Raw genomic sequence first — 21,856 nt, forward strand, 5'->3', positions numbered from 1 at the left:
ACTTGACTGTTGAAGTACAGTTTGGGCATAATGTGTCATCTGATATAACATCATGCATGGAAAACGGCCAACAGAAACAGACTTCAGATACAGATTAAAGTAGCTAGAGAGAGCATTTCAGATACACTCTTCAAGCACCTTTGAAAGTATCATAGCAGAAAGAGGAAGTGATTTCAGTAAAACCTTAATTATCTGCTCTAAGAGGAAAGTTGTTAATTAGTACAGTAACCATAACATGCGCACATTCTCTTTGCTTGCATGTTAAAAGGTTTGAGTCAGAAAACAGACTGCACATAAAATTTTTTTGTGAAGAGCTGCTTACATTTAAAAGAGAAAAGAAAGTCACTACACGCTACATCTGGAATTCTGATCACACAGAGACTGGAATAAAAATTATTATAATTCAGAGCCAACATTCAAAAAAGTTTGAATTTTCAACATGTTATAAAAGAATAAAGTACTTTTAAGCACACTGTAGGCTTGAAGAACTACTGCAGCAAAATAATAAATTAGGAGTGAAACTTGCCTTTAAAACTCTGGTTTGTTCTTTAAACTCCTCATCTTCATCAGAATCTGCATCAGGGAGCTGATAAATCCTAATGCCATGTTCAGAAATCTCATCCAGAACCTTAAGTTTGCAAAACAAAATTCTTATTTCATTGAAGAGGTATTAAATTAAAAATATTTACAATTGATTTAATAGCCTGCATATCTAGAAAACTCAGGATGTTTTTCTGCTTTAAGTAGTTAACAATGCTTAGAAAAAAAATCATTAGCAGAAATTGCCACTACTTATGCTTTGAGTTTATGTACTACTGAATTAGTTTGTGTCCTAGAGACTATCTTACATGGCATTCATTTCATTCTGCCTATGAAGAAAAAAACCCCAGTATTTCTCAGTTTTTCTTCATTCAACAGAGACTTGAACCTCAAATCCATAAATATCCTGGAAAGAACAATACAAGGTATAAAAGCACTCAGCAAACAACCTACATGTTTTGAGATGTAAGAAAGGAATACTAAGTGGGAAATCAATCACATCCTTAAATTGAAGGAAGGAAGCCTACACCAGACCTGATCAGATTTTAAAGATTTTATTTTACTATTGCAAAAAAAGTACTTTAAAAACATTCCTGAGATTTGCTAACTACAGAGGTTCTTTTCTAAGAGCTACTAACAAGCATTTTAAAAGGTCAAAACATTTGCTGAGATTACCTCTGAATTAAACTGTTTGTAATCTATGATACAATCTGCAAAATCAGAAATGGCTAAACACGAACAGCAGCTCAACTGTCTGTCCACTCAGAGAAACGGACTCACTGACTAAACACATTTTGTGACATTCCTTATGTACATTTCTTTGCATATGCCCTTAGCTAGCATATTTTTGTGCAGTGATACAGAAATAAAGATTTAAAATAAACATATCAAGATGCAACCAAGGCGTCCAATCTGTAGCTGTACTTGGGGAATAATCATCAGAATTAGAACACTATTTGCTACGAATGTCAGATGCATGACTAGTAAAATATTTGTAATACAATGTACTCTTGCAGAACTTTTTGAAGGCTAACAAATAAACACCTGATTCAGTGTCCAAAGTGCCAAATAACACAGGCTTAAATTTTTTTTAAAAGGCAAAAAAGATAAAAGCATTTTTAGACAGCATCACTAGTAAATTGTTAAAAAAAAAACCACAACAGAATATTTACATAGAGCATAATACAGAAGCAGACAAAACCCAAGTGAAGTTAATATGAAAAAATAAGTAAAAGCAATGGATTTGGATAAGGGATTAATTAGTTATGGCATCAAAACCATGCAGCCCATGCCAAAGTATATTTTCTTGTACTTACAAAAACCTTAAGACAGTGCCTATTGTCTTTTGAATCAAAACCACAAAAGCTTATTATCCCCTTAAACTGGAGATAGTTATTCAAAACTAAGAGAAAAAACATCCATAAACAGGTTATTTTTACTGTCACTAACATCTGAGATTAACATAAAAAAATAGACTATCTGTATTCCTGTACACATTCTTTTCCTAATGAAATCACGGCAGGGGTAAGCAGCTAGCATAATTCCAGACCTTTGGCAGTTTCAAAAGGTGGTACAAGTCAATCCTTTCTCCAAACCTGAAGAAAATACTTCTACTGCCATACTATTAAAAATATTTAAGTCAGAAATCCCATGAAATGCACTGGCAAGACTTTCTTTCACTAAAGAAAATGTGGTGGTAGGAGGAGAAGTGAAGAATGCCGAGATCCCGTAACAACTCTCTTTAAAGGGATCTTGGATGTCTCAGCAGAAAAAGGTTAACTGTGCAAGCTTCCCTAGTATTAGTATTCTCTAACAAGTTGCAACTGTAACCCACAACCGACACCTGAACCAAGCAGCAGCTCTACTGCATTACTGAACTCTTCTAGTAGACAATGTTTGGATAAAATTGGGGGTGGGGTGTGTGTGTGTAATCCTAAAAGCATTCAGAAAAGCCTAGGTATAGACTTGTGTTGTCTTTGCTACATATGTAACTGAACACTAGCTTAACAATACAAATACAACCAGACTTCAAATAGACAAGAAGTCTTAAGGAGCCTTCTCATAGTATTGTTAGGTTCCTCGATCTTCTGTTGTGATGGCAACCAATAGCTACGGTATAAATAAAACTTGTCCAACCAAAGCTTGATTATCAAACAGCTGTTTAAAATAAAACAACCCTTCAGACCATTAGAAGAGGTACAACCATGTAGGAACCACAACTATTCCCATGACAGTGTTTTCCTGCCAGGTATACAAACATACCCCCACACACACACGCGCGCACACTCTGAATGTTATGAGCCCCCACCTACACAGAGAGCAATATTTTTAAATGAAAAGAAATTTGGGAGTAAGTGTTGACAATAAGCAATTGTTACAATCACACAATTACATTTAAATCAATGCATGTTGTTACTGTTTTGCAAAATGGAAGATAATCAAATTGTCACCAAATGATAACAAAAGATGCAAAGCTGGGATAATTGGACAGTGCTGCAGTGCGATGCCTTTAAGTAGCTGCATAAAACAAGAAAGCATGTTTAACCTGGCTGAGATCTTGAAGATAAAATGCAAGTGAAACAATAACGGGAAAGCCGACAACAAGGGGTGCTAGAATAATATATTACAGCTGTTAAGCCTAGTGCTTTCCTGAAAGGAAAAAGAATTGCAATAAAAACAAACTGTATTTTATGGTCCTAACAATGAAGCAGCATTTTGCTTCTTCAGACCTGAATTTTATTGGCCTCAGAGGATTCTGTGTTCCTAAAGATTAGCCTTCCCATGGGAAATTAAAAAAAAAGTCAAAATATTAGTTCCCCTCTCATGAAGTCATTCTTTTGAGCAGGTTTCCTTAGCAGCCTTGCATGGCACAGCTTGTGAAACTACCTTGCATTTCTTCCCACTCAAGAGTTTTTGAAAAACTAACTTTGAATTCCAGAAAGACCAAACAGGAATTACTCCAAGCTGGGTTTCCTTTTCAAGCACCACAAACTGATCTTGATGCTTAGTCCAAAGCGGCAAAACAAAAACATTTTACTTTAGATTGATGGCCAAATGGCAGAAACATCTAAAAAAATTAAAGACTTCAAGCTGCGTCATCAAAGCAGGATTTTGATTCTTATTCTTGATTAGTGATTCTGTTAGCCAAGATGCTTTGAGTTAGAACAATATACAGTAGCTAGACTTTCAAAGCTTTGGAATCACATTATACATTTGACTTAGTATAAACTCAGTTTGTAGAGTGACCTTTGCCAGCAGTACAAAAATAACTGAAGACTTGTTTACCTGTTTCCTAACCACTCCCTCAGACTACAGCATAAACACCATTCATCTTGTTATATTGGGCCAATGCATAAATGCAGTGTCCATATACCTAAGTCAAGACTGTTTTAAAGACTAGCTAGTTAAAAGCAACTTTGCTCTAACTAGAAAGAGCTAGACATGGATTAGCACTGAATATGGTTGAGAGGTTACCTTTAAATTAATCTGTTCATTAAACTGGGATTCATCTACATCTTTCACAATAAACGTACACCATAAACCCTCAATCTAACATCACTTACAGAAGTGTACTGAAAAAAAAGCAATTCCAAAGCCACACTGGGAAACACATTGCTTGCACTACTGCCATGTTTCAGCTACAATCCAGTGTTAACAATACACAGAAGTGAATGTCAAACAGCACATGCACCATGCTATGCTTGACTCTAAGAGCAAACAGCAGATAAAAGGAGCACAGAAGAGTCCCAAAACAATTACAGCATGTACTAAAACCTGGTGAGATTATGTTCCTCTTTATTACACCTTAGAACTGCTTTTGTGAAAGATTACTATAGCTAGAACCTATTTTATATTAGTTTATTTTATGTATTTGAACTAACAAGGAAGAACATTCTGATTCCCAGTGAATTATCCTGTAAATTAATTAACATTGCACTTAAATCACAGGATGGTTTGAGCCAGAAGGGATCTTAAAGATCATCTAGTTCCAACCCTGTGCCCTGGGCAGGGACACCTTCCACTAGCCCAGGTTGCCCAAAGCCCCGTCCAGCCTGGCCTGGAACACTGCCAGGGAGGGGGCAGCCACAGCTGCTCTGGGCAACCTGTGCCAGGGCCTCACCACCCTCACAGGAAAGAATTTCTTCCTTACATCTAGTCTTAAATCTGTCCTCTTTCAGTTTAAAACGATTATCCTTCATCCTATCCCTACACCTCCCTGTCTTTCCTGTCACCCCTTTAAGTACTGGGAGGCTGCTCTAAGGTCTCCCCAGAGCTGCCTTCTCCTCCAGACTGAACACCCCCAACTCTCTCAGCCTGTCCTCACAGGGAAACTGCTCCAGCCCCTGATCATCTTCATGGCTTCCTCTGGACCCACTCGAGAAGGTCTGAGTCCTTCTGATGTTGGTGCCCCCAGAGCTGGACACAGGACTCCAGGTGGGGTCTCACCAGAGCAGAGCAGAGGGGGCGAATCCCCTCCCTCGCCCTGCTGCCCACCCTGCTCTGGGTGCAGCCCAGGACACGGTTGGCTTTCTGGGCTGCGAGCGCACGTTGCTGGCTCACAGGCAGTTTTCCATCCACCAATACCCCCAAGCCCTTCTCCGCAGGGCTGCTCTCCACCCACTCCTCGCCCAGCCTGTGTCTGTGCTTGGCATTGCCCCGACCCATGGGCAGGACCCTGCACTTGGCCTTGTTGAACTCCATGAGGTTGGCACGGCCCCACCTCTCCAGCCTGTCCAGGTCCCTCTGGATGGCACATCCCCTCCCTCCAGCGTGTGACCGCACCACACAGCTCGGTGTCATCGGGGAACTTGCTGAGGGTGCCTCGATCCCACTGTCCGTGTCACCAACAAAGATGTCAAACAGCACCAGTCCCAACACCCACCCCTGAGGACGCCACGCGTCACTGCTCTCCACCTGGACATCGAGCTGTTGACCACAACTCTGAGTGTGACCATCCAGCCAATTCCCCATCCACCGAGTGCTCCATCCGTCACATCCACGTCTCCAATTTAGAGACAAGGATGTTGTGCGGGACAGTGTCAAAAGCTCTGCACAAGTTCAGGTAGATGATCAGTTGCTCTTCCCTTATCCACCAATGCTATAACCCTGTCATAGAAGGTCACCAGATTTCACAGGCACGATTTGTCCTTAGTGAACCATGTTGGCTGTCAATCACCTCCTTATTTTCCATGTATCCCAACACAGTTTCCAGGAGGATCCACACCATGATTTTCCCAGGCACAGAGGTGAATGACTGGCCTGTAGTTCCCTGGGTCTTCGTTTTTTCCCTTTTTAAGAGTGGGGGTTATGTTTCCCTTTTTCATTCAGCAGAGACTTTACTAAACTGCCACAGCTTCTCAACATGATGGATAGTGGCTTAGTCACTTCATTTGCCAGTTCCCTCAGGACCTGTGGATGCATCTCATCAGGTCCCATGGACTTGTGCACCTTCAGTTCCTTAGATGGTCTCAGACCTGATCTTCTCCTACAGTAGACAGTTTATCTTTCTCCCAGTCCCTGCCTTTACCTTCTGCTTCAAATCTTTCAACATCATTCTGCTACCAAATGCTGAACCAAAAAATAAGAACCTAAGCAAAATGAGCCTGAAGTACACTGCTGAAAGATTAAATACAGTTTCTTTACAAAGTAGCAGCTCCACAAACATTAGTATCAGATAAAAATCCTTCACCAAGTCAGTACAGCCACAGAAAAAGAAAAAACCAGCATAAGCAGCCACTCTGCTTTGTTACTTCCCTATGAGTTCTTTCAATTTGCCCACAGAACCTGTCACCTCCTCATAGCAGTTGTGGAAGAAAAAAATAAAATCTCAAGAGCCTGGACAGAATTTCTCCCAGCAAGACCCAGCAGATCCTTTTTAACTCAATGAAGAAACTTTTTTTTTTTCTTCCCCCTTTCACCTAGTTCATCATAAAGCTGGTCACTTCTGTATAAATCCCTCTCCCCACCTTCAGTGAATGTTTATCTACATTGCAGACAAGGTTCATACAGGTCACAACTGTCCCCACTTTAAAGTTTCTCAGATGCAGAGGATTTATCCCATTTCTTGGGTAAGTTTTCTTACATCACTGAGCTAAATTTATACAAACACAACAGTAATGCTAGCAGTACCTCACCTTGCCAAACTGTAGTTCCTAACATGCCTAGACCATGGTCACACCTTTGATTGTGGCACTGGTTCGGGAGTCAGTGCACTATCGGGGTGCACTGCTTGTCAAGATACGTGAAGCCAAACAATGGCCAGATTCTCAGCAAGTGTAGCTGGTAAAGCACATCAGACTTCAGTGAAAATTTCCCACCTGGGACTTTCTGAAGATTAGGTCCTTAGCCAATATCATTCACCCCTCTTCAGTTTGAATTTACTTTATATTTGGCTTTAACACTGTATGGTTGCATTGTTCTCATGATCAAGTGTTAGACCTACTCTTCTCTTCAGCCTTTCTCTCTCCTTCAGCGTCAGTGTGTCAGCCTTGGCAATCACAGGGACAATGTTGACTTTTCCATGAAGAGCCTTCATGAATTCTACATCTAATGGTTTCAGCCTGCCAACAAGTAAAAAAAAATAGGGGGAAAAAAAGGAGTGGGTTTTTTGTTTGTTGTTTTTGCTTGGTTTTGGTTTAACAGATCAAATGTATTAAAAATTATTTATTTCAAATATCTACATAAATAGTATTTCCAGAATAAATGAAGTCAGAGCACTTGCTTATCAGCTTGGTTGTGTAAAGGTTGAATTACAATTAAAATTGTCACTATAAGATATTATAAGCTCTTATGTTTCTGGGTGATAAACACTGTAATACTGACTGCTTCAAAACAATATTAAATGCCAAAAAGGAGACAAAGCAGAGAAGAGCATTAATCCCCAAGGACCATCTTAATTGCACTGGCTAACTGACAGTGTGGGAAGTAACTCAATTAACTTTAATGTTAAGTTTCCAGTTTAAGTAATGAACAGACTTATGAACAAGACATAATGCCCTAAAATACAAGAAGAGCTTTTTCTTACCCATGCCCAAAGGGAGAGATGAAGTAAAAACAGCAATGGACTCTGTTGTCTATAATGTGGCGCCTGTTTAGACCGCTCTCATCATGAAGGTATCTTTCAAACTGGTTGTCAATGTACTGGATAATTGTTCTGAAGCTGGGGGGGGGGGAGAAGAAAGAGAGGCATCTTAAATCAGCTTTAATATAATTATGAAAATATAAGAAAAGGAGGAGAATTGTACTTTCATTAAGAACATTTCTCCTACAAAAATTCAGCTTCCTAGCATTGTAGCTACTACTAAGGAAAACTATTTTGATATCACAAAAAGATATTCTCATAGCAACCACCCAGTGTCTATTTATGCCTAGAGCTACTTTCAAGTGTTACACTGCACACTGAAGAAAAAGTTCAAGTGCAAGCTCAGAAATAAAGCACTCAATGTTGAGACAACACAGACAGGAACAGAAGATTAAGGATTTTCCTCCTTTTTTTTCTGGGGCTAGGGGGTGAGAATTTGTTTTTAAACCAGCTGACAAATGACATATCCTGGATATCCTCTTGATTCACAACCCTCACCCTAGAGCTAGGTTTCTACAGTTACCTATGAAAATTGTGGTATTCTAGTCTATTTGAATTAAGTACAAATACATTTGCAAGCATCACATGACTTATGAAGCTATTTTTGTTAACTTACAGAATTCTTTTCTGTTGGAAAACAAAAATAATTCCTACTTATTTCAAGGCAATTTAAAATATGCCCTACAAAAAAAGGAATGCAAAATTTGATCACACAGATTAATCAGATACAAAGAGCATGACTAGAGAGAGAAAAGAAAACACAATGCATTACTAAGAAGATTGTTTTAAGATATTCCAGAGCATGTAGACACCTGCAAACAACATTAATATAAAAGGACACTTTATATTAAGTACTTCAGGGGAAAGGAAATTAACACACTGATGAAGATAAGATTAGGCAGACGATTGCGTATCATGGACATATCTTAAACTACTTGGGGAAAAAAAATGAGCAGAAAGCTTAACCTGAAAAAACAGTATTTCTGTGGCTGAGAAAGTGCAAATTTGACTAGAGAAATTTAAGGAAGAAACAGACAAAAAAAACACAAAAAAAGAATTAGTAATATAGAAAAAATGAACACATAGAAGCTCAACCCCTGGGGTGCATGGGTGTAATGAAGATAAGGAAAGAAAATGACAAGAATGATGTAAGATATCCTGGATGGAAATTTGATTTTCCAAAGTTGAATAAGCTTTTGGATCTAGAAGAAATAAATCCGTAATAGAATATAAATACACGTTCATATCTTTGCAAGATTTGTACCATTCTAAGTCACAGTACAGAAGATGACACAGCAAAACATAGACTTTATTGGGTTTTGACCTTAGTGCTGCTCAAGTCTTTAAGAACTAGCATCTTAATACCTAAACATGTTGAAAAAGGACAACATGGTTTATGTTCCTGTTGATCTTAGATACTCTCCTCTTAGCTGGTGAAAGGTAATGAGACTGAAGACACAGAAATATTAGGACAGAAACCAAGCACAAACAATGGGAAAGCAACTATCACACATTTCCCTGGCAATGTAATTAGTTTACGTGCAGTTTTCTAGCTGTAACTGCTATAATTTTCCTTATAAATGTGGTGTCAGTGTCCTGTACCTTCTGACTTCCGGGAAACACCTGGCTTATACCACTGTGCTATCATTACTTAGGAGATAGCACATCCTGTATTACAACAGCAAACAACACAACCGTTGTATTTAAGCCCACTGGGGGAAAATGAACAATATTACTAAGCTGCCAAAACCACACAAAATACAACTTAACATAAGCCAGCAGAAAAAGAAAGTTAGCAGCAGCCAGAAAGCAGTTATAAAGAATGACCTGCAACACTGCAACCAAGATGAAATGATGCATATGATGAGCAATATCTAACAAGTTAAGCTGCAGACTGTTTCTCTCAAGCATCCTTTTGATGACAGATTTGATCCCAGATCTACACATGAAGCAACATTTTTCCCCTCCCCGCCTTGGATCCTTTCTCTTCTGTCTGATGAAGTAGGTTACCTTAAGGACGTACTTCTCCCGCAATCCCAATGTTCTTACGCATGGAAGAGCCATTCTATGCTTCCAAACTCCCACCATAAAGAATTTTGCCATTCTCCAAACACATGTCTAAACTGATGCCAAGAGCATTCCTAGCTGTAGTTTAATTCTAGAATACAGATCTCTAGTTAGCACTAAAGCTTCAGACAGAATCTAAAAAATTATCACTATGGTTAACTATAGTTACCATCCTCCTTTTCTCACAGGCTGTTTTAAGTACAACAGTATTTAGAAAACAAAAAATAATCAACTTTATACAACACATTCTCTAATAACTCACTTCCCAATCCAACACTGTTATTCTTCCAATACAGGAGATCCAATGGACAAACTCCTGACAATTAATCCTTACTAGCACTTCTTCTGTGATAAAAAATACATAACATTGACTCCAGATTCCACCTCTAAAAAAAAGCCCTTTCACCAATGCAAAGACAGAAACCAAAAGCCATCAGGAAACCTACTCAGGAGAGAGATATTTGAAACAGTATCAAAGATTGCTGCCTCCTAGAGATATTGTGCCAACTTGATTTACTTCTGTTCAAAAATAACCTTAGTAAAATCCATCACCCTGAAGAACAGGTAGTCTGCACAAATTGCAGCTTTCCCAAAAAAAGTGCTTTATAAAACTTGGATCAAGATCAGCACCATCTACCGGTTAACCATTATTGCAGTAAATATTGCTGAACACAAACATAAGTTCAAGAACACGAACTTGCTGCTTCCTCTGAACTAACACGGAAGGAAGGTAGTTGCACTGGGTTAAGTCTTGACTACAGTTTGAAACAAAGAGTCTATCCATTCAAGTCCCTGTGACATCCTGTAAAGACTAACAGACTTAGTCAAAATGACATTTACCATGGCTCAAAGACCTCTTATATAACATTAAAAAAATGGGACTAGAAAGAGACAATTAAAATTAACTGCATCTTTTTATTTTGTAGTATTTAAGTACTATTTGTTCCCATAATGTATTTTGATGATGAAGATTTGTCACAGAAAACTAAGTATAAACCAGTAAATTGTTCTACTGGGTCTGAATCATCATGGACTGACTCTATTTAGCAAGCCTCCAAAAAGTAAGGGGAAAAATCTGAACACGTAGGTCTCTAAGAAACATCTTAACAGAATAAACAAAGGGCATTAGAACACAATCAACAGGAAGAGCTCTATGTAACACAATACACAGGCTGCAGAGCTCTTAGCTACACCGGAAGGAAGCTCTAGTCAACAGTGCACAAAATAAGCAAGATCATGCTGCAGTCCAGAAAGATGCCTTAGTGTTATTCTGAAAGTTCAATTATTTTTAACTTAATAAAGTACAAAAAGTGGGAGGTAAGTAAAAAAATCCCACTACAGCTTCACTTTTAAACTTTCATTTACCGTATTATATAACTTCACTGTCTTCACTTTTGCTGTTTTTCTACAGAACATCACAGAAAAAAAGAAAAACCCATGTCTGGTAACAGTATACTTCAGAATAATCCAGAAAACACAGCATTCTATCAAGATTACAAAACATTCCATTAGCATTATAGATGCTTATCTTATCAGTATTTGTCTCTCTCTTGACCTTCAACTTATAATGAAGAACTCAAATCAACTAGTATTAGCTTTATGCTCCCCTTCCCTGCACTGTGACACTTTGTTTGCCTTAAGATTACCATCACCACAAAAAAGTGTGAACAAAAAATAATGGCCAACCAAAACAAATACTTAGCACTTCTTAAAAGACAACCACATGGAAATTCAAAGTTTAGTTTCTAGTTGCACTGGAATAATTCAGTCATCCTAGTAAGCACATTATATACTTCATCTTTATTTGAAAAAAGTTATCACTGAGCAGTTTTCCACATCTGAAGAGCATGACAGTGATTTAGAAATTAAATTTATTAACAAACTTATTAATTCTAATTTTGTTACAAACTGCCCAGTTCCTTCATAGCTATTTTACCATTTTCTTTCTTTGTGATCTTTATGCTAAAGCAATTATGTATGTTGTCCAGTGTATTTGCAGACAATTATTTCAGACATTAAAGATTATCAGTGATATTTAAGCCAGAGAGAGCCAAGTAGTAACTCCACCAAAAAAATGCAGTTCTATTCAAATTGCTAGTAGTACACATAAATGACAGGGAATAAAAAGTACTGTCTTAAAAATAATGGAAGCTGGATGGGCCAGAGACACAGAAGACAACCAACAAAAAAAATCCCCCAGCCAGAATTCTGCCCTATCAGAACAGCTATGGAGACAAAAAGTTGACTGAAGTTGTCACAGTGAACCTTCCTGGAGGAAAGGCCATTAGTTTTGAGAGAGAATCACTGACAGCCTAGAGAACACTAACCAACCTTTCAGAAACGTAAAAAAGTGGTTATAAAATTGAAACAGAAAGTTGTACAAAGTAATAAAGTTTTACCATAGATGTGTACTTTAGGCAACAATAATTATAAGAGAAACGTGATTTGAAAGCTCACACAAACTAAAAGATCATGTCACTCACAATATGAAGATGAGCACTGAGAATGCAGAAGTGCTCAGAAAATTGTGCTCTAACTGCAAGGACTCAGAAGAAAACCTCTACCATGAATAACCCTCCATTAATGTTAAGAATAATGAATCTATTGCTTCCTTTTAGTACAAAGTTATCCAAAGATCACCAGTTGAATCACTTAAGTTCAGAGAGACAGAGATGGTAGCATGTGTTTGCGTAAGATACAAACTCTATCAAGCAAAGCAGTATTTACACACATACCAGTCCTGGCTGTTAATGGCATCTCCATATCCTGGTGTGTCAACTACTGTTAAACGCAGTTTCACCCCTCGCTCCTCTATCTCTACTGTAGAAGCTTCGATTTGAACTGTTCTCTCTATTTTCTCTAAAATAAAGGAACATTTTGATTGTTATTATGCCTATCAATTGCTGCAGAAACCCCTGCAGGAAACAGGAACAGAGAAGGAATTCCAATCTGAAGTGTACTGTAACCTACATGGCATGAAATATTTTTTAAAAAAAACAGCTAGCTAGTAAAAATCTAACACATTTTTGTAAATAAAAAGCAACGAACTAAAAAAAGGCAATTTACTCATGACAATATGCAAAAATAAAATTATAATACTCAGATGCATGCTAAGTTATTTGTCAAAAAGTATTTACACCTCTACCCAGGATTTAATGCATTACAGGCAAAAAACATTAGATGAAATGGGGATTAGAGCAAAACCACATTTAGGTATATGGAAACCTAAAAGGTTTGGGAGGTTGTGTTTTTAATAACGATGAAGAAACAACAAAAGCTGAGTCTTTGAAAGGAATAAGAAAATGACAGCTCAAAAAATAATTTGGAGGATTAAAATACATAAGGCAGCATGAAAAAAGGGTCTCATGGGTGAAGTTGTGATCAGAATGAAGCAATGTTAACTGAAAAAACATGACATTTCATAGGGTATGTGCTGGAAGAACTGCAAAACCACATTTACCTGCAGCTCCAGGAATATAACGTTCTGGATAAAGATCAGTCAGGAACAAACTGTTAATTAAAGTGGATTTTCCCAAGCCAGACTCACCTACAATCAAAATAACTTAGGTTATTAAGCATTTTACTCCAGGCTTTTTAAAGCATGTCCTCTTTCCCCAAGCCCACATTATGGAGGAAAAATAATGTTCATCAGGATCCACCCTAGTTTTTGAGATAAAAACATCAAAGGTTCAGCTAAGCACTTTAAAAACACAGGAAAAGCAAGCCTCTAGAGTTTTTGTAAGTGTTACATGAAAATGTGAAGTTCACTGTAATAGATTTCATAATAAAACCTGAAAGGTCATACAGCACTTTGACTATAGATCTAGAGATAGTTAGGTTACTTCAGGGAAATAAAAGCACTTTTAAAACTTAAACTTACAAAAATAGGAGCTTTAACTCTTCTGTTGAAAATTTCTGACAGTTTTAAGGTTTTCCTAAGCTAAAAATTGAACCTGGAACTCTCTTAGTAGGGAGAATTAATAAAGCAATCCCAGACTAACTGTTGAGCTTTGCGCATTTATACTTAGGATACATACATCCTCTGAAACATAAGATAAGAAAATTATTTAAAATCCGCCTAAGAAGTTCCATAATTCTAGAACTTCATGTCATACTAATTTTGTCCTATATTAGAATAGTAGAGTTAAACCTGTAAATGCAATTGTTAATTCTGAATTTCAAAAAGTCACTTTTTTTCCCCTAACCCAGAGAATCAAAGGAGTCAGCATTTAGGACAACTGGCCATGTTATTTTAGATGCTACTAACCTAATCTTAGAGATGGAGAAGTTATCTGTATTTATCATCACAAACTACATGAAATATAAAAAGACCTCTACACTTATCACAAATTGCCTATTTTACAGACATTTTTGGACACTGCCACCAAATAATTTCAAATGATACTACAGAGCACAGACAACAAGAAGGGTTACACATCTCTTCTCATTTTCATTTTTCAGTAACATGTAATTCTGTGATAACTACTACATAAAAGTGATAATACCGTGGACTCCCTTTGCACTTGTATAACACTGAACTGATTCAATGCAAGTAGAATTCATCATGTCACTTAGAACAGCTTTGTGCCTAAAGGACTTTCCATCAGAGACTCCTACAGGTGCACATTCACAAAACAGGCAAATTAAAAGTTTAGTTATAATACCAGAGTGAGTCAGTATGGAACAGCAGAAAACACAAGAATAGCATCACCATTTCAACAGCAAGACATTCACTATGTGCATTCATGCCTTCAGCTGGGGAAACAGGAGTCAAAGAAAAGATTAAGCAACTATCCCCACCATCTGATGATGAGTCAGGAATACAAGAATGTCCTGTTGGCTCAAAGTCATCATCTTCAATCACTAAAAATATTCCCTCCTACCAAACATGACAAAATAGCAAGACATTTAATTACAGAATGTATAGATGTTCAAAGCTTTTTCTTCCTGTATAGCAGTCAATTGCTAGGTAGGAAGATATACATGTCTAGGTGAAAGAAATGTTCTTGTTGTTAGCAGTCAAAAATACTTAAACAAGTCACTTACCAACCACCATCAGTGTGAATTCAAAGCCCTTCTTCACAGATTTCCTGTGAACCTGGTTGGGCAGATTAGCGAATCCCACATAGCCTGCTGAGTCGGAAAACTGACAAGAAAACAAAAGTGGAATATAAGCAAGATCCCCTTCCCCCTAAAAAGTTGAAACAGAGTTCAGTTGATTCTACACAATGAAGTGCAGAGGTATATAAAGTATGCAGAAAAACAGAGAATAAAACAATTTTTTTGCTGCCATAGGAAGGCAGATCTCGAAACAGGCCCATTTAGCAAGCAGTCTGATATAAACAGAAATCTGCTAAGTACCTTGAGCTACACACAAACAAAAGTCTGTCCTTGAATTAAAAAAAAAAAAAATCTGCAAGCTTGAGAGAACACACTATTATTAGTCTTAAAATGTAGCTAAAAGTCCCAAAGATTTTAAACTAGAGTTCAAAAATACCTGTTCAAATTTGGTATCTGCTGCTATTACCTTCTATGAAAATAAATAATGCATATTTTCATATGTAGAAAAAACAAGAACATTGTATAGTAATGCAGAGATTACCAAGACACAATCACACAGAGATCTATTTTCTGCTGGTTAAGCTGTTCACCTATCTTCACAGTGTTTAGCTTCTAACACAAAAGCAGGAAAAAGAAATGTGCCTGAAAAACTTATCAAAGAGATTTGGGCTATAAAAAGGCCAGTCTGCTTCACCATCTGTTATCAATTGACTGAAAACCTAATAGGAGCCTAAACAAGAACTGCAGCCACTTGATTTAGGGACATATGAGCTAGCTGGAACCAAATGTTTTCTGCACAGATGAGAACACTTTTTACAAAATGCCATACTTCCAGTGGGGCAGAGGGGATACAGGGGAAATCACTTAAAAGGCTATTAGTTATTTGCTAACAATCCTTTTAAAACACACCCAGATGGGCAAAAACATTAGAAATGAAGGTCTGTCAGATGAAATTTCTTTAGCTAAAGGCACCATTCTAAATGTGTAAGCAAACACTGAATGTCTGGCAAACATCTGAAAGCCTATTACTAGAATCACATGGAAGCACTGTTTCTACTAAACAGTTCCTTTTACAAAACACATCTCGAGCAATTAGGTATCATTTATGCACTATTTTACCACTTCAGTGAAACCAGAAGTATTTTCAGAGGTTGAACAGATTCTAAACAAAACTTTTGGCTATGCAGCCATCTCTTTACCTTTACTTTTTCACCTGACTGAGACATGTTTCGTCACTCCAAGTTTCAGACACTGGAAAATAAAATCCATAGCACATGTTAGCCTACTGGAAGATTACATTTGCTTTCATTTTGAACTGATCAACCGCATGTAATAATCACATTTTATTCTCGTAGAATGAAATGTCGCATACTCAAAGATTACCAGAATAAACAAGCCATAATCAAAATGGCTGCTTCTGTGAAGCTATTCACCAGAAAGAAATTACACAGGATTATCAAACCCAACATACTTCATTTAAATGCTCAAAAAGTTTTAAAACAGAAAGATTCCTTTAAAACTCAAAATACTAAAATTCAGTATCCTTAAAGATCTTTCACCCATGCTGTCTTTAAAGAAGGAAAAATATCTACTGAAAGTTAATGCTGAGTATGCACAGTACTCCTGATATAATTTTTCTTTTAAGTTCTGATATAAAACCTGAAATTCATATTCTCTGTTCCCAATCTGCTATACATAATAGCATAAGGAAGTCCTTTCCCTTCCATTTTCACCATTTCCACTTACGAATTATATATATATGTTTCTTAAAGATGGTTTACAAATAGGTGAATGCAATCTAACCACTGTCCAGAAAATTATGTTTGAGAATTAGGACCACATACAAAAATTATCCTGAGAACAGGACACCTATGGGATTGCCAGGTAAACTTCATAACATTATTTTCAGTCACTTCCAAGTACTATCACTGAATGTGAGCACCACACCGAACACCGCAGAACCTTAGCACTTGGCTAACCCACACTGGACACGAAAATTCGCCCTGATCTGAAGGCCTATCAAAAAGATTTGTTCTTTAGTTTCAGACACCCAGAACAGCTGGGCTTTGGCAAGGCCTTATCTTTTTACTCAAGGATGTTAGTTGTGCTATAGATTAGTTATCACAGCAATAGCAAGGCCCTTTTATTTCGAGCAGCCACAAAGCCCTGACAGGAAACGCCGAAGTGGCAGGAGCACTTCACAGCTTGGTTTGTTGACGACGCAGCTCTTGGCCTGGGAAAGCAGGGAAGTGACCTATGCAGGCACCTGTGTGTTCGGACAGAAATGCTTTCCTGTTGGGTAGCGGGAGTCGTTCTAGCAGGATACAGTCCAGTTTCTGACACTGGCAGTTTGACAGTCAGATCCTAGCAGAGACATACTAAGCTTTGGACTAAAGGAAAAGTTGAAGTTAGCATAATTGCAGCTTGGAGTCTTAAAGAAAACATGTCTCCAGCTCACACGGCATTTCATTTGCCCTGAAGCAGGCATTTCAAATCCTGGCAGCTGTGCAGACACCAGCCACCCTGTAAGCAAGGAAAGGTTGTTTTTTTTTTTCTTTCTCCTCCAACTACTTTTCCCCTGCATCCCCAGTTCATTTGCTTGCTAATGAAACCCCAATACATCCATTGCCTGGAAAATAGGGAGGTCCTGTTCCTAATCATCTTCTGACTGCCTCTAATTGGGCATTCCTCAAAACAGCCTGGGAAACATCCTTTAAGAATGGTTTTGAAAAAACAGAGCTTATTTTTCTTTGAAAAATATGCAAGGGCTCATTCCAGCTTCCAGCCAACCAGTGTTACAATCCTTAAAGACAGTCACAGCCTCCCCTACAGATGTAACTCAGTGTTCTGTCCAAATCTTGTTTCTGTGTTTGGAAACCTCTGTTGTCATCTTGTCTATAAAATCAGTAATATAATTCAAGAGTTTAGAAAAGTTCCTGAATAGCCACTGAGTGCCAATGTAGATAGACTTTCTGGCCCATTTCTCATAGTAATGAGAAGTCGCCCACAGCAGCTGCCTATAGTTAAAGGGGAGAAAGAGGAACAATTCAGATTTAAATATGTATGGCAAATTCTCTAATTATTTTTGCTTTAAACTGACATTATAGTCCCATCCATTGCAGCATTACCCAAGCTACTTGATTAAAAAGCAGAAGAATCAAAATTGTTCTCAACTGATTATGACACATTCGGCTTCAAAGTTAGTCTGTCATCTCATATAAAGCTAAATTTACAATAAGTTATTCCACAAATACAACTTTAAAAGCCTGTTTCCTATTGGGCAAACCACATTCATCTTGTGTCTTACTCTGACCAAAAAGTTGCTGTCATGAAAGATGCAGGACAGCCGCTCTCCGACTGCAGCGCATGCTTAAATGCCTGTGTACAACAAGCATCCACTTAATTATTTCCCACTGTATTTTGTTAGAGTAGAAATATTCTAAGTTAGTTGAACAAAAAAAAAATTAAACTGCTGTTTCATAACACCTAAATAAGGCACTGAGGTTCAAATGAATCCTCAGCTACTCAGCCTCTACACATTTCACAACTCCTAATACTATCCTCATGAGGTTTTGTAGAAGATTATTCACCTGCCCAGATGACCATGAGACATCTTCCAGAAGCTTTACCAAATCATTACAAATCAAAATCTTAGAAGTAGCAGAACAGCGTATGCTACATCTTCTTACAACACCAAATAACTTCAGCACTTGAAGTATTGCTTACAAGTGATAACTCCTCAGTGGACCAGACTACACTATGCATCAATGACTGCTGAAATCCTGAAGTCTGTCTGCATACAACCGAGTCAAACATTAAAATAACATGAGGCTGAGTGTCTGACAACATTCTGGATAGTCCCACATCTAAAAATTATATTGTTTAATTTTTCATCAATTTTCCATTATAAAGTTTAAGAGTCACAGCTGTTGTTTTCTTTTGATTTTCAAAATACTATTTCAATCATTATGAGCTAAGCAAAGCAGCACACACAAAATATTTCAAAGAGAAAGTAACAGATAAAATACAATTGCATTAACTTGCAAAAGCAGTGAAAATTTGTAGATAATTGTAGGCCCAATTTAGCAAGTCTAGCAGAAAAAAAGGGGACACTATGCTACAGTATAGGAATGTCCAAAGCACTTTTTGAACAGTGGATAATATAACAGTTTTACTTTGGATTCCAACAAATTCCTATCCCAAACAATGTGCTGTTTAGTAATCAAAGGGAGCAGATTACCACTAAATTCAGTTACAGTTGCTGTCTCTACAAATATAGAGGCCTGGAACATGCCATCCTACCATCTTCTGCTAAGAACAGTATTCCAGGGAGAAAGAGAGAGGGGAAGGAAAATGGGTCATTTCCTTTGTTCCTGTCAGGATGCAAGAAGTAAACTGTTAGGAACAGGCAGACTGGGAGCTTCTTAATAGAAACTAAACAAAGAAAACACTGTAAAAAAACTGTACAAAGAGTGTTTCCATATATGGACATTAAACAACTTTTTAAAATAATCACTTTAGAGTGACCTTACAATCTCTACAAGCAGAATAGCCCTCCTGATTTATCAAATGAGGTCTCTTCCTTTCCATCTGAGATCATGTAATTCTGATACTTTTTTAAAAGTATTTAATAGCTTAATAAGGAACACAGAAAGCAGTAAAGACCTAAGTAGGTTTCCAAGTGTTGGAAATGGTCTCAATATTAGCATTTTTAAGCTTTTTCAGACTTAACAGAGAAACACCAAGGATATGTCAGTAAAATACCAGTATTTGTGGTTTCTCACAAAAAGAACTACAAAAACTCACAATGTCAGTTAAGTACTGAAGCACATAAATAAATAAAAATATATTAAAATAAATTGATAACTTTTCCAAGGATCTTGCATACAGAGAAACAAGGAAGTTGTGTGAAAATTTAATATTTCCTCACTGTATTCCAAACTGGATATAGGGGTATTCAAATACAAAGCAGTCAAATTTTTTTTGGTAGCTTATGCTATCAAAGTTGTATGAATCACTCAATTCTATCAAACAACAGAGGGTACAACAGAGCCTGTTCTCTGGATCATGCTTTGTTCTGAGCACGTCTTCACCTTTGGGGTTGGAAACCCCCTCCCAGAAGCTCTCAGGGAAAAGCACCACTCCCTCTGTCAACAATCCCAGATGATTCCATTTTCCTCATTACGAACAGGTGTTGCCAACTGAAGGAATCCTCTTTTACACATAAACAATTGAATACATTACTCATATTCAGGAAAATGACTGTATCCCTTCCAGCAAATGCAACAATCCAGCTACAGCACTCGCAGGTAGGCCAAGCTAAGTGTATGCCACTGCTTGAGTCAGCATTCAGTGTTCTTTTTGCTTTAATAATGTATTTGAACCAATGATGCACTGTATAGATTACTATGGGGAATACATTGCTGTTCATCAAAACTCGTAACATTTCTTTGACTTAACAGCACACATATGCACAGCAAAGGGAAACAAGGACTGAGCAAGTACAAGAGCACCAGGTATAAGCACAGTTCTGGAGCAGAAAAGATATAGGAAAAGCAATGCATGAGCTATAGAGCTCTAATTCTAAATGTTTTATTTAAAGTTCCATTTCAATATTAATGTATTACTCTAGACAACTTTCTTTCTTACTGTCATTTTAATAGTCAATTAAAAAACACAAAGGAGGCAATAATACCATTCATTGACGATCAGTTTTAGTGATTATGTGCTTCCTGCGCAAGCAGCTTTTGACAGTATTTTCCCAGAGCTACTGTATCAGAGAAAAATACTGTAAAACAGACCTGTGTATGTGAAAGGAGGGTTGTTTTTTTTAATTAAAAAGCTAAATATATTAGCCACGATCACTCATCAGGAAAGAGGTAGCTCTGCCTCACATCCACAAATCTTAACTCTAATTGTGTACGTACTGGCAAGGCACAGCGAACAGTGGTAAGTTAGTATTTTAAATCACTTCCAAATCATGCTCAAGTCCCATGATGCTATGCAGCCTCTAACCTGCATGTGACCAGTAATTTAAAACCAAGAAAAACACCCCAAAACCAAACGGTAAAGCACTTGTTCTGCCTGTTGCCAAATCAGGTACAGGTCTTTCTGTGTAGGGGTGGGCTCTGCATGTCCCCTGCAGCACCCCCTGGTTCCCAGCAGCCGGTCCCGCTTGGTGTTGCAATTTAAAAAGCATCCGAGGAATGCCCTGCGGAGACACAACTTCCTGGTCCGTCCTCGCCCCGCAGCTCCAGCGACATTATGCTGGGCAGGACACAGAGGCCTTGTCCGCATCTCCAGAGTAAGGCATGTCTTGCTTTAAAAAAAAAACCACTGCGTGTGTAAAAGGGCCCACGACCCGACCGCGGGGTTTCGTGAGTTCTGCCCCGATACGCTTCTCGCCTCCTCGTACATCAGCTTCAAAAACCTCGCCCCCGGCAGAGGAGGGACACCGGAGCCAGGCCACTAAGCCCGTGCATGGAGCACACGCCGCCGCGGGCGAGCTCCAGGGGCCGAGCTCCTACCGCCTCACCGGCGGCTGCAGGCCGGGCAGGGCTGGGCCCGGCCACGCCGCGTGGCCAGGCGGAGGCGCCCGCCCGCCCGCCGGCCAGAAGACGCGGGCCGGCCCCCGGCGCTTACCTGAGCCTGGGGTCGCTTACGCCGGTGCCCGGCTGACAGGCCGCGATCTGCCACCTCCGCCCGCGGAGCCCTCCCGCATCCCACACGCCACCGCGGCCGAGCGCCTACCTACCTTCCGCACGACTCTATGGTCTAGGCCACTTCCCCGAATAGCAACGAGGCGCGGCTCCGAGACTAGCGAGAGGAGGGATAGAGCGTCTCCCCCGCCCCGCCCGGTTGCCTGAGTGGCAGCGGGGGGAGCCGGCCTGTACCGCGCGGGCGGGCGGCGGGCTGTTGCCATGGCGACCCCCCCCCCCCCCCCCCCCCGCAGGAGCCGGTATCCTGTCGGGATGGCACGGTGGCAGCCGTGACCACGGGCGCGGGTCCGGCACTGGCCCCTCGGGAGGGGGAACGGCTCAGCGGCGGGTGCTTTTCTCCCGGGCCTTCCCGCGGCTGGGTTACTGACAGCCAGCGCTGTCCCGGCGG

The 21,856-nt window shown here is 39.0% G+C and overlaps 1 protein-coding gene across 2 annotated transcripts in view; it reads right to left on the reverse strand.

The window, feature by feature from the left end:
- Positions 1 to 21,473, reverse strand: part of LOC141967421 (septin-2) — a 40,483-nt gene extending 19,010 nt beyond the window's left edge. The window contains exons 1-8 of one of the 2 annotated variants that reach the window (XM_074921199.1): positions 21,392 to 21,473; positions 15,949 to 16,000; positions 14,735 to 14,834; positions 13,149 to 13,235; positions 12,424 to 12,547; positions 7,565 to 7,699; positions 6,983 to 7,100; positions 527 to 628 (exon numbers count right to left, since the gene is read on the reverse strand). In XM_074921199.1, the coding sequence (XP_074777300.1) occupies positions 527 to 628; positions 6,983 to 7,100; positions 7,565 to 7,699; positions 12,424 to 12,547; positions 13,149 to 13,235; positions 14,735 to 14,834; positions 15,949 to 15,975 (693 nt within the window). In that variant the 5' untranslated portion in view covers positions 15,976 to 16,000; positions 21,392 to 21,473. The remainder of the gene's footprint in view (positions 1 to 526; positions 629 to 6,982; positions 7,101 to 7,564; positions 7,700 to 12,423; positions 12,548 to 13,148; positions 13,236 to 14,734; positions 14,835 to 15,948; positions 16,001 to 21,391) is intronic. The other variant, XM_074921200.1, reaches the window with a different exon arrangement.
- Between the last annotated feature and the right edge of the window lie 383 nt (positions 21,474 to 21,856).

Source organism: Athene noctua, chromosome 17, assembly GCF_965140245.1.
Source record: "Athene noctua chromosome 17, bAthNoc1.hap1.1, whole genome shotgun sequence".
Taxonomy (NCBI): Eukaryota; Metazoa; Chordata; class Aves; order Strigiformes; family Strigidae; genus Athene; species Athene noctua.